Here is a 14,543-nt window from a genome sequence, read left to right on the forward strand (position 1 = left end):
CGTGCGACATGACTTTTGGCAGGAGAAAAACTTTAAATATATCGGAAATAGAAACAAAGTTATCTTTACACCCAAGAAGATGTAACTTCTTTAAAATGTGTGGAGAGTTTTGGTATGCTTGGCAGAAAAACTAAGTTTGTTTTTCATGAGTTATGACGCGATACGTTTAATGAATGACGTTGTTGTCAAGTGTCAAATAAATGGCGCCGTTCGAGACACTAGTTTAGTCGCAGTATCATAATAGAGACATGGAGACATTTGTATTTAATTACAGCGGGTTAACGTAAAAATGCTTTGACGTGTTTCAAAAGGCTTGTTTGAGTAACTAATGATATTTATGAAAGTTCTTTTTGTAGAGATTTCGAAATAGATGAGCGTGTGAATTTTTCTAGTATTCTTAGCACATATTTTTCTTTGCATTTTAAGATTTTTCCGGGATATTATGTCCTTGGTATCGTTTATCGATACTAAAAAGTCCCGAGTACACATCTCTAGCAATAGGGATGTTACGTTACAAATAAAAATACGGTCAACTGGGGCCTGTTTATACCTACATTACATTAGTGTGAATCCATGTTTCGCTAAACGAAATTACTAATCTTCTAGTTATTGTTTTATGTAATATTATTTTATTTTCTTATGTACTTCTGGATATGTGGCAATAAACAATTCTTATTCTTAATAAATGTCTAAACATGCCCCAATGAGAAGGTCAGCCACACTTATCCCGCAGCCACACTTAACCGTATTGACCTTATATTAAAAAAAACCCTAGCAACCGTGAGAAACACCAACAATTTTTAGTAACTAAGTGTTCTACCGGATACGGAGATAAACCACTCGACAGATTAGATTTTTCTAACTAAATAACTTTATTTACCAAGGTAGCAGCTCGAGAGTTCTTCAATGGTGTTTGTTTAAAACACTCGAGACTCAATGGTAAACCAAACACGGCTGCAATAATCTGTGACAATGTGGAGTGAGTAAATATGCACTCGATGTCGATGTGTGGAGGTGTCGGTTGTGTCGCATCACTGCTTTTTGTTTGGTATTGAGGTGTTGTTCTTGTTGGTGGTAATGGGCGATTTGACAAGTCTGAGAGCCATCATTACATCAAAATTTTGATATTGTCACTTCAACTTAAAAGTAACTTAAAATTTGATGCGTCATATCTAGAGTTGTGCCCCAACGCATAATGTTAGCCGTTTTATTAAAAACTAGCTTTTGCCCGCGACTTCGTCTGCGTGGACTTAGTAACCCCAGCTAGAGTAAGAATAGCGCCTGGAGAAAGTCTTATAGCAATTATTCAATTTGAGCATATTATGCACACAAATTAGCAGACACTTTATTAATTATCTCAATTCCATCCCGCTTTAGGGATGATTTTCGGGATAAAAACTATCCTATGTCCTTCTCAGGGACTCAAACTATCTCTATGCCAAATTTCATCTAAATCGATTCAGCGGTTTAAGCGTGAAGAGGGAACACACAGACAGACAGACTTTCGCATTTATAATATTAGTATGGATTACACTTTTTTTTTAATTTTTATGTAATAATTACTTAGAATTACGAGCTCCTAATAGGTGAAAGAAAAGCGTCTCAACTATCCTAAGATTGTTATTTTCATTCCGTAACCAATTTTCATAGAATTCATATGACGGTAACGAAATATACATAGATACTTTGGGACACTTTTATCTATTAAGATCGAAAGAAATCGTGATTCCGAGTAGGAATAACAGAAATTCCCAAATCTGAAAAAATGTAGACTACATATAAACAAAATGCCCCTCTTTTGACATTGTGAAGACCGTGCAATATTGCTTGGTTCAACTAAGAAAAATGTGCCATTTTCAACCAAAAGGGTACTTATTGTCGGTCGTCTAGGCGCTATTTCCATATAGCTTCAATTTGAAATCAACCTTATCGACAAGCTAAAATGTGGTACCTTTTGATTGAAAACGTCACAAATGAAGATGTTTATCACACATTGAATAAGCAACGTCACGTTTAATCTCAGTAGATCCTACACAAACATTGACCATAGAATAGATTAGATAGCACAGGATGTCGAGATCAGAGGCTGCATTTACTCAAAACACTTGATAACACTACTTTTCATACAGTCCCCAAGGTCTTGTGCCTTTGGAAAGTTGGTTTAAAAATTAAAAAAATTCTACATGGAAAATTTTCGGAACATTATTTTTGTATGGGAAAGTTTTCCTCTCTTTATGAAATTTCCGAGAACTTTTCTTTCACATCAACTCAAAACCTCAAAGAATTGTCATTTACATTAGTCTACCAAAGTTTATTAGGTTTTAGATTCTGACTAATAAAATCCCAGTTAAATGATATAGGATTTAATATTAATTTGGAAATATGAAATATACTACGCGTAAATAGGCTCCAAAAAATGTTTTTTGGTTATATTTTATAACCGAAAATTTGCTCCAAATACCACCTGTCCATTAGGGGCCTGTCAGAACCGCATGGCACTATCTAAACACTAACATATGGCAGCGAAACTACATTTTAATGACGTATTAAAACAACAAAAAAGGTGCGAACACGATCTTTCCATTGTTATTTCGAAATTTGAAAATAATCGTAACGCACCGATAATGTGCTAAATTCGAATTACCAGCGCGCATGGAGTAATTGGTGATCGCACGCGAAGTGTCTATCAAAATAATTTTTGGGGTCTTTTTTTCTTATGCACCCCTGGTACCGTGGGGTGCCGTGGGACGTGGGACCTCACCTACGCGGCACGCAAGGCATAATTGTTTCATTATTCTTCTATTAACTCCACTTGGATAGTAATTTATCTTGGATTTTCGCAGTTTTGCAACCATTGGAGATATCTGAAGGGTCCCTATGCTACTCTAAGTAATTATTATCAAAATCTTATGATTAAAACTGGTTCTCACGTCACAGTGTAAACTATATAGCGGACCAGACGTTTTTTGACGTTGTACAGATTTTTCGTTATTTAGAGAGAAATTAATGTGAAAGTAAAGCAACTATAGTCAACAATTGTCAATTGGAGTTTTAAATTATTCACGGTTATAATATTGTCTTCGGTTACCGCGATAGTTACTCATGAAATAAAACTACATAGTGTTATTCACGGTTAGTTTAACTAGCTAGACTTATATTGATTTCAAGGTCTATATCCCGGTCAATATAAGTCTAATTGTCAATTGTTATAGGGAGTGAATCGTTATACATATTGAGTGACGTTATATAAGAGTTTACACTGTATTTTTTTATATCTACAGTTTTCCTTAAAATATCTGTAAAATTTTTGTTGTATGTCAGTAAAAAATTGAGGCGGATTTATTTCTCAAACCAGCATTTTATACTGAAGTCGGTTATGAGAGTAATATCTAGCTATCCCGACCCAAAGCAACGCTTCCAAATTCTCCTACAAACCATCTTCGCACACACTCTCAGCAATAATCATGTGCAAAACTAATTTTAAACAGTTCGAGACACCAAAAAAGACGTCGGCCGGTCGTAAAGTGCGCAGTAAAGTCAGTCGTAGTGTAAAAGCCGGCGGGGCGTGGAGGCACGCCCTGCGTTTTAGCCTGGACTGCGAACCGTCTTTATTAACCTTCTCGCCGGTTATGACCTCCGGTTACTAGCAGGGATAAGTTTGCAATTGGAATGAAAGAGGCCAGTCGATCATGGCTTCCGCATGTTTAGCTATCTGTGGCTTTTGATAGAAAGTTCTCGAGTTTGAACGAGCCACTGCAATGCCGAGAAGTTGTACCTACAGATCTTTTCGGCAATCGATCTGCGAAGCGAAACTGATAGGTATGAGCACAGTATAAAAGCCCTAAATTTGCAATCGGGTTACGGCTTGACCTCCAATATAGCTTCCGTATTAGATTCTATTTTCGAAAAACTTTATAGCAAGGTTTGAACTCTGACAATGCCTATCATTTATACAAATTTTTATCCTGAATCCAAAACCTAAGTCTACGATAAGTTTGCAATTGGAAATGAATTTACTCGCTTCTTGAAAAACCTCAATGTAGTAGCGCAAAGGAAGGCACATTTCGGGCAGAAACGAGCAAGATTCCTGCTCATTCTTGGTGTGCCATATATCTACTAAGAAATGGAAATGAGCTTTGCTTCTTTGGCGCGAGTTGTGGTGACAGTACATGTAAAAGCGGGATGATGTAGTTTGACACCATCGTCAAATTGAGCTCTGTCATTTTCATGACTTCTCGTCTACGCCACCATTTCCTCTTAACAAAAAACTGCAACTACATCGGTATCTCCTTGCACATTTATTTAATTCCTTGCACCAGCTATTTATTTGTTCTCCCTGCACCTCGCGTGCGGAGTAATTGCCAGCACCTCCCCCGTTTCAGCGGCGATTCATCAACGTTGGGAATGGCACGTTTCATTAAGATTTAGATTAACCATTTTTCTTGCTTAGCTTTAGCAATCAAAACAGTGGCATCTGGCAGTGGTTTAGTTGTTATGTCTTTCATCTTTACTTACATATTTAACATTAGCTTTTAATGGCATATGTTATCCTCTAAAAGATTACCAGGGGGCCTAGATAAGATGACAATTGTACTTCGACATGTGCCAAACGGAAAATAAACATTTATCGGGATGACAGATGCTACGAAATGTCATGTCACTATTTCCATTTAATCATCTGGCTAGGCTCCGTGCATATAATGAATTAATGATGATGCAGAGACTTCGTCACAATTTATTTTGACATATTGTGGTAGTTAGTCGAAAAATTAACAAAATTTTAGGAAAGTCAATATGTTTTTAAAAAGAAGCTTTTGTTCCTCAATACAGTAGTACTTGCCCGTTGACACAGTGACGGACTGTCATTTTCATGTCAGTTGCACATGACACTACGGATTGATGTCATGTTTGTTGAAGTGAGGATCTGAAACAGTCAAGACACCTGTCTCGCGATCACACGGACTGTCCACAGATTCAGAGTAAACGAGATCTCTTTGATGTGGTCTTGACTGCGTTCTGTTTATCGTCACACCTTGGATTTTTGACGAGAAACGTCCACTGACGTCACTTTTAAAACTTTTATTACGTCTTTGAAACTGGGAAAATGTTGCCTTGAGGCTAAACATGTCAAAGACGATTGTCTAGTTTTCTGGAAAGATGATTTTCTTTGTGCGAGTAAACTTTGTTTATTTGGTAACTCTTTTATATTATTTATATACTTCGAAATGAAACACTTGGCTGGAATTTTTATTGGTAGGTATACTTACCACGACGTCGACAATGAATTTATAAATGATTAATTTTCAATAGCATCTACTAATATCTACTATATCTATTAAAAATATTCACAATTGAAGTATTGAACTAACCTTTTGATAGACCTTACTACCATTTTAAAAGATTTTCCTAGAAAGAAACATTCCTACTAGATGAACATTTATTTGTTTTCTATAGCACCATTGTTTCAAAGCAAGTACCAGGGCGGAAGCATCTAACGGAGTTCTATTTATTATTGCTGCGATATCAAAGGATGTACGACTGAGCCGGGTTCCTAGAACCCGCGCATCGTTCCTTTGTCGTGAGATACAAGAGCGCGTCCTAAAATATATCGGTTATTTTTAATTGGTTACGCCGGTTACACGTTACGGCTACAGTTTTGGGGAAAATATCGGATGACAATTTAGAAAGAAGTTTACTAATGCGCAGCTAAACTGTGGAATGAACTCTCGCCCGTGGTATTTCGGGACCGATGCGACCTTTAAACCTTCAAGAAAAGAGCGTACTCCTATCTTAAATCCGGCAACGTGTTTGCAACCCCTCTAGTGGTGTCCAATGGCAACGGTAATTACTTATCATCAGGCGATTCGACTGCTTGTTTGCCTGCTATATCAATAAAAAAATAATTCTGTTCCTAATTTTAGCATGACATGAAACCAGGGCCCGCTTTCTGAATTTTTAAATGAAATGAAACCATAGGCACGCATATCGTCTCTTCAGTATCTGGCCAACATTTCTTTGTAGTTTTACAAGAATTTGGAGTGGGAAGGTCAGATAGAAATCGCTCTAGAATGTTCCTATAGCAAACAACAGCTTGTACAAAACATACAAAATGTATTATTCACAACGACGGGACTTAACCGCGTAAAATAAAGTTTTAAATTTACCTCCGATGTTTCGAAGACGGCGTTGTCCCCGTGGTCTCGGAGAAGACTGGCTAAAGTTGACATCAACATCTTCTAGGCGCGCGAGTTTTTCGAACTACCCGCACTTGGTCTTGTTTATTAACTTGAACGTTTTGCATACTTATTTTACGCGATTAAGTCCCGTCGTTGTAAATAATAATGAGTAAAAATCGTGAAAGTTTAAATCAGTGTAATGCGCTGCGCTCACAGAATGACCTCATGGTTTTAGCTTTGACATGCGGAGGAAGGCCCTTATTAAGATTAATAGCAGCCTCATTTCTTACTGAAATTATTTCAGATTACTGTACGTTTAATTGCGAACAACTAAGAGTCGTAAAATAATATTTATTGTCTATTCATAGAAAACTATTTCTGTCCGTTCAAGACGTCTCGTAAAATTCAGTTTTGGAATAACGAAGTAATCGGGCTCTCGAACAATAGGGGCGTTAATTTCAACCCCTTTGTCCACTCAAATAGAAAATTTTCATGTTCAACTCCGGAATGTGAACGCCATTTTCGTTTAATGACGTTTTTAAATGTAAATCACTGTGCTTTGTATTGAGACAACTCGTTAAGTTAACCAAGGGATTGTTATTTGTGGTTTTTAATAAAAGGCTTTGTGTTGAAATTAGTGGAAAAGCGGGTAATTTAAGCTAAAAGAAAAGCAATTAACCGAGATAAAAAACCGAGTTAGTAGTAAAAGAGTACTAGGAACGCATGAGCGCGGGGCTTTGATTCGTGCGTTACAGCGATGCTTGGAATTGTGTGTTTGTTTGTGCGTGTAAAACTGTTAGGGATCGTAAACGGTCGTGTGTGGTCAGCCCTTACGACGAATCCCGACCAGATGGGACCACATCAAAAGACTTGGTGGCGATAAAAAGGCGTTAATATGATTTAAGTCTTTACTAGATAGTAAATGATTCTGCTTAGTTTTTTTTAGGTTACAGCAATTAATTACTAATTCTAAGAATAGTAATTTAGTACGTTTTTAGTTTATTCCATAATTGGAATTACTAGTTCGACTGGTAGAAGAGAAAATTAGAGCAAGTATAACAAAACACGCACTATTTTCTTTGTATAACAATTTTCAGTAACGAAAACTAGTACAAGACATAGATATCGTAAATGTTCATGACACGTTTCATGTCATTTAAGAATGTAGTTTTAAAATGAGAGCGTAACTTCGATTGTATAGTAGCTTTTTGACGGCGGGTTGGTGTGACTGTTAATTAACAAGAACACTGCACGATGACAGAACCTGGACTGTAAACACACACGCCTGACTCCGTTACACCCAATACATTTCCCGCTAACGCTCGGAAATAACATTCCCATTTTCCAGGTATTTTCCGCACTCCATATTGGCGGGATTTGGCGGGATCATTAGCCTCCAGCCCCCGCATGAGGCCCTGGTACGCTGAGGGAACTATTGCCGAATTTTCCGGGATTTTCTTCTTATTTTCCACTCCCCTAGTTTGTTTTGTGAAAAACGGGCGGGAAAACACGGTGCTAGGGAGCACTTCAATTACACGTGTGTCTTTTGAAGGGCTGGGAATCCGCTTGAAGGGTTAGATGCTGATTTTTTTAAATCCTAATTGTTAAAATTGCCAAAGCTAAAAAATGCTTACAAAAAGGAATCGCCGGCTGAAAATTTAATGACACAGACTTTTGTTAGTATCTTTCATCCCTATTTTTATTGTTCCATTGGAGTTAACGGTTAATGAATTTAATGATAATAGTCATGCACCTTGGCTATATCCCCTGCTAAGGCAGTTAAGGATGGTTGGCGGTCCTTCACTGCGCGTTTCTCTAAAATATCCTGCCTCGCACAGCTAATTTGTGGAATGAACTGTCGCCAGCGATAATTCCACGATACGACTTTCAAACCTTCAAGAAAAGAGCGTACACACATCTTAAAGGCTGGCAAAGCACTTCCGACCCCTCTGGTGTTTTGCCATCTATAACCTAACATAAAAAATATCTGCGATGACAACAGCGTTCGCGCTTACTTAACTTCCATACTAATTAGCTAGTTCCCATATTTTAGATTCTATTACAATTAACTGACAATATCAAATCCGTCAATCCTAATCCTCAAGGATTTCAAGGATATATCTTAATCCCCAGCGAAAAAAATAATGTACAACCCTTGTCCGGAGCAGCGTAGGAGTCCCATGGTATCGGTACAAGCGATTGCACTTACGCGTCAGCTATCATATCGCGCGGTATCAGTCAGTCGCGACGCTGCATTAGCTTGTCGCCGAGTCGATAAATCCTTGGTTTCATGATGCCTTGGTAGGTTATATATAAAGGTGGTGGTGGTGAATGAGTGTACAGTGTGTTTTTATGATATAAGAAGCTAACGAGCAGAGCAATCGCCTGAATTACCATTGCCAATGGACACCTGCAGCACCAGCGGTGTCAGCATGGTTCCATTTTTATCGCCTGTCACTTTCGCACTTACATACTTGTTAGAACGTGACAGGCATGGTGACAGATGACAAAAATGCGACCGTGCTACGGCCGCAGAGAGGTTAAGATGAGAGGAAGGTCGTATCGGTCTGGAAATACCGCGGATTCATTCTACAGTTTAGCTGTGGAAAGCAGGAAGTTTCTGAAAAAACGCACTGTTGAGGACTGCCAACTATCTAAGCGGTGACGATAGAAATGTCGCTAAGAGCGATGGCGGCAAGAAGCGGCAGAGTGCCGGACGCTATCATTATCATGCTATCATGTAGACAAATATGGCCATCATATCCGTACAAGTCGCATTTTTATAAAACCACAACAAACTTCGTATCATACAACACAACTAAATCCAGCGCGAATCCAAGTAGCATAACGAAAAAACCTTATACGTATAACCATGCCTTATATCATTTCCACCGGCCGATCCGGGCAAATCCCCGTATCCGGCAGGTAGGATCCGGTAATCCGGGTAATAATCCGGACGGGAGCGGGTGCAGACGTTTGATAATGGAGTATTAGTGGGAGTTATAATTGCTCAGCTATTATTGGCGTTGATTATCTTCGCTTTCGATTGCTTTTGAATTCTTTGCTGGAATTGCTAATTTTCTTCGAAAGAGTTTCAATTAACTTAGGTACTTAGTCTCGTCTTTGTTTCGAAATAGGGTATTTTAAGGGCTTGGTTTTTACTGTCATAAAATGATAGTTAAATATAAAGTTAGGTACATTTTACTTGAGAATTAAAATTAAGGTATGAATTTTTTTTGATACTACCTAACTTGATAAAAGTATAAGTGGTTCGATTCGCTGTAAAAAAATGCATTCGACGAACGATCCTTCCCTGTAAGTGCCGAAAAATAAGAAGAAAAAGTGCGTCTGGCACTTTGTACTATGGGTAGGACTATGGGTCTTACGAGGCTTATAATATTATAATAAAAAAAAAAAAAAAAAAAAATTGTCTAAATAAAATAAAAAAATATTAGAGGACATCTTACACAGATCCATCTAGCCCCAAACTAAGCAAAGCTTGTACTATGGGTGCTAGGCGATGATATACATACTTTTATAGATAAATACATACTTATACATAGAAAACACCCATGACTCAGGAACAAATCACCAAAATGCTTTGTCAGGAATTTTCATCGCACAAATAAGTGCCCTTACCGGGATTCGAACCCAGGACCATCGGCTTTACAGGCAGGGTCACCCACTAGACCAGACCGGTCGTCATCTAGCTAAAAACTGAATTCTTCTGGACTAAAAGAATATCCACCAATTACCTATCAGGGATTATGGAATGTGACCCTGGGGTCATGTGTGCGTCAAGCCGGCCGGGCTATTATTGTATATAAGCCGATTATTGGGACCGACTCCCACTCGCTGTGAGCACGCAACGGAATAAGCGTTGTGTTACATGCTACTTATGAATAAACATTTAAAATATTATTTTCAATTTTTTTTAAGTTTAAAGGATATTTTAAGTTAGGTGAAATTGGCACTTGTGACGCTAATTACTGTTTTTTAAAGTTTACACTCCTTAACATCATTAGCAACATCTAGCTAATATCTTCGGAAGCTTCCAATACACGTCTGGGGTGAAAGGGGGGGGGGGATTATTTGGTGAACCGCATAATGTAACTCCGTATAAGATGAATACAGTCTAAGGAAAAAACGTGCCTCAAAAATCAAGAAAATTTGATACTCGCACAGATGGTGCTACCACCAATACCAAGTACCAACCTTAGCCTCTTTGCCTGTAACTTAACCTAACAGTATAGAGGACGGTATACTTGTTTACCACCGTCGTGGTATTAAGAATATAGTTTTCTAGTTCTGTAAAATAACTTAAGTAACGGTTCTTTTACATAAAAAAATTAACACGTTTATAACCTCAAAACACATGTCGTGTTCGTCTCAAATTACTCGGCTAAGTTAGTTCACAAAATAAATTAGTCGTGTTTTAAAATAAAAGGTAGACTTATTTGTCAAAAGTCAGGTTTTACATCTAATATTATTTATGGCGTGTTCGAACGCTATATTCTAATAAGTTTTCATGTTTATTTCACTTGATATCAGATAATGCGTTGACATTGCATGTTGTACAAGTAAATACCGACTTGAAATATTTTAAAAACATGCCAAGTCTATATATGTACAAGACTAAAATTTAAATTCATGTTATCGAAAATTTATATTTATAGGTATATATCGGCTTAGTGAAATAATTACTTTGAAAAAATTAAAACTATATTTTAAAACATCTAAATCAATATCGGTTAATCCCAGTTTAATATCGCAGGAAATCATATGTTAACGATGAATTTAATGAATACTTACACGAATAGGTACATACTAAAACAACAGCTCTAATAATCGCAACGATTACATTAATGTATTTGGCACGATGGAAACAAAACCGTGAAACCAATATGGCGTCATGTGAGCGCGGCTCAGTAAGTGGAATCGTACGTACATTTCCAAGTACGGCTGCGTCACGGGACCGGTTGCATCGTGCGCGGTTAGCGGGCCGAATATTATTGACGGTTAACTGTCCGTGAGTGAGCTTGGGAGAGAGCGATCAGTTCCTACTGTAAGTGGAATCATACGTATATTTCTAAGTACGACTGCGTCACAGGGCCGGTTGTACCGTGCAAGGTTAGTGTGCCGAAGATTACTGACGGTTAACGGCTTGGACATAGAAAAAAAAACCGAGAAAGCTATATGGCGCCATGTGAGCGCGGCTCAGTAAGTGGAATCGTACGTACATTTCCAAGTACGGCTGCGTCACGGGGCCGGCTGCACCGAGCGCGATTAGCGAGTGGAGTGGACCTTTCGTCTCTAATTGGGTCTCCTTGACCGAGAAGTTCCATTGGATGGACGATTGTCCATCTTCCTCTTCTTTCTTGCGGTATCCTAGATTTTATTGGAGTTCCTAAACTTGGTCTAATTTTTAGGGTTCCGTACCCAAAGGGTAAAGACCCTATTACTAAGACTCCGCTGTCCGTCTGTCCGTCTGTCCGACTGTCTGTCACCAGGCTGTATCTCACGAACCGTGATAGCTAGACAGTTGAAATTTTCACAGATGATGTATTTCAGTTGCCGCTACAACAACAGATACTAAAAAGTACGGAACCCTCGGTGAGCGAGTCCAACTCGCACTTGGCCGGTTTTTTTTAGAGCGTAACGACTAATTAACCAATCGAAATCGTCTTCTTAGTATAATACGCGCGGTAATTGGAATTATACCTACACGTTGAACTTCATAACATATTCTAATAAAATTGATAGAAAATGAGCAAGACCAAGCTTCTAGCTTCTTTTGCATATTGTATAAGAAAGGAAATAAAATAAACAAGACCTTAAAGTTTAGAACACGTTGCAGTAAATCCCGCGACTATCTGTGACAACTGAAGGGGTTATCTGACGCGACGCTCCGCTTCTAATTATATGTATCCTGAGTAAAGAATAGACATTTGTATTGTATGTTGTTTTAGTGAGATTAGAAATGGCGGCGGTTAGCGAGAGGATAGAAGCAATTTGTTACATTGTGTATGTTTGCAGTAGGTTATTAGAATTTACTGGTTACATTATATTATATTATTTTTAGAGTACTGCTCTGCTTTGTTAGGACTAGATATACTTAACAACATTTCTTTGTCCCATTTTTTTATTATTATTTAGAGCTTCACATTGAATACATACCTTCATTCATTCATTCATTTATTTATTGCAATCATGTTCATTACATACAGGTGTTAAATAAAATATAGTCGTTACATGATACCCTGCCTTCTGCTTCCTCCTTTTCTCTTCTTTTCTCACTTCACTTCTGATACTAAACAATAAAAATCGTTTTGTTCCGAGTCTATCGCGTTGGTATCTTTCGGGGCTGTGGTGTTTGATATTTATATTTACACAAGCTTTTTTCCGCAACTTCGTCTGCGTAGAATGATGATGATGAATTGATGATGATGGTGACGATTGATTAAAAATATTAAAACGGTCCTATGTCCTTCCCCAAGCCTCAAACTATCTCTATCTAACTCAGACAGATAGACAGAGTAACTCAAGATTCACTTTCTTTTGTCAGTTTAATTTTAAACCGGTTAACTATAGTTTTACCACTAGAGTGCCACCGGGCCGTCGTGGCCCGCTGCGAGGAATGTAAATAGAACCGAGCCAAGCACGCTCCGCTAAGAAAAACGCTTTTAATTATTGAAAATAACATCCGCGTTCGTAACGTCACGACTGTGACGAGACTAGGCTAGGGTTAACTACCCAATGATTGGCACAATATACCAGTCATTGACACCTAGGCAATGTTACGGACGTTTGTTTAAGGTACCCAACTAGTCCAGTGCTATAGTCTGTCAAACAACTTTCGCCCGCTATAGTCTGTCAAACAACTTTCGCCCGCTATAGTCTGTCAAACAACTTTCGCGCGCTAGTCTGTCAAACAACTTTCGCCCGCTATAGTCTGTCAAACAACTTTCGCCCGCTATTGTCAAACAACTTTCGCGCGCTTTAGTCTGTCAGTACTATAGTCTGAGTTTTGAATGATTCACGGTTAGTTTCATAAACATTACAAAAGGTAAATCACGGTCTATATCCCAGTCAATATAAGTCTAGTACTATAGTCTGTCGAGAAAGGCGCGAAATTAAAATTTTCTATAGGACATAACCCTTCGCGCCTACATCTTTTAAATTTGACGCTTTTTTTCTACTGTCAGAAACGGCTGACTACTTTTGAGGTTATAAAATTTGTAATCTGAAAAAAACGGGGTACCTATAAGTAAGTACATTTTTCAACAAAAACTACATTCATAAAAATAAGAAAAGAAAACACATGTTAAACAATTATCAGCTGCTATCGATGGAGTTATCTTATCCTATCGTATCTTGACAGTGAATTGACAGGCATTTGACAGGTGACTGATGGTGTGTTACATATAGTTACAGGATGTGTTATTATTTTTTATATATTTTTATATGCTGCGTACTTATGGTCATAATAATAGTAATAAACAAAATGATGGTTAAGTCTAGTTAAAGATATTTTAATTTTTCTTTGGAACGGAAAATTTAAAAATGAAGGCGCGAAGGGTTGATCTCCCATAGTAATTAATTTTAGATAGATAGATAAATTATTTATTGCCACAACAAGGGTTTACAAATTATTTTTTACACACTTATGCTATACTTAAACTAGACAATTTATATTTACGCCTTTTTCTAGTGACAAGTTGGGTGTTTGAGTATATTTTTAATATTTACATCATAGCAATCCACTTTTTAGGGTTCCGTAGCCAAAGGGTAAAAACGGGACCCTATTACTAGGACTCCACTGTCCGTCTTCTTTCTGTATGTCCGTCTGTGCGTCTATCTGTCTGTCACCAGGCTCGAGTCCGACTCGCACTTGTCCGGTTTTGTATCCTAAGTGGCTAAGATATCTAAAAAGAATGCAAAGGGCACTAAACTTGCTAGTCGGAAATTTCTCTAAAAGTAACCCTTTTTTTTTAAAGTAAAATACGTATATTATGTATGATTCAAAAGAACTGAAAGTTAAATTAAACATTACTATTACAAAAATCAATTACTTCTTTTAAATGGTACCTTAAACTGGGGGAAGCCTTTGCCCAGCAGTGGGACACGTAAGGCTCCAAGTAATAGCAATATTTTTTATAGAAATTAAGAAATGAAATGTGATGGAAGCGTATTTTTTAAGTTAAATGTTAACTTGAAATTTTCTGGTTTAGTGTTACCAGGTCACAAGTTCTAATGACGTGTTCTCTCTTGTTACAGATGCAATGGGTGAGTCAGCAGTAACACCGTAAATCAAACTACACATAAAATTTGTGTTAACAAAAATTCCAATCTTCATAAAACTTGAAA

The 14,543-nt window shown here is 37.7% G+C and overlaps 1 protein-coding gene across 1 annotated transcript in view; it reads left to right on the forward strand.

The window, feature by feature from the left end:
* The window catches only part of LOC134748148 (homeobox protein homothorax), a 333,582-nt gene that overhangs the window by 148,413 nt on the left and 170,626 nt on the right, over window positions 1–14,543 (forward strand). Inside the window, exon 8 of the mRNA XM_063682855.1 lies at window positions 14,454–14,462. Coding sequence (XP_063538925.1) covers window positions 14,454–14,462 — 9 coding nt within the window. The remainder of the gene's footprint in view (window positions 1–14,453; window positions 14,463–14,543) is intronic.

The sequence above is a fragment of the Cydia strobilella genome, chromosome 16 (genome assembly GCF_947568885.1).
Source record: "Cydia strobilella chromosome 16, ilCydStro3.1, whole genome shotgun sequence".
In the NCBI taxonomy this organism is placed as follows: Eukaryota; Metazoa; Arthropoda; class Insecta; order Lepidoptera; family Tortricidae; genus Cydia; species Cydia strobilella.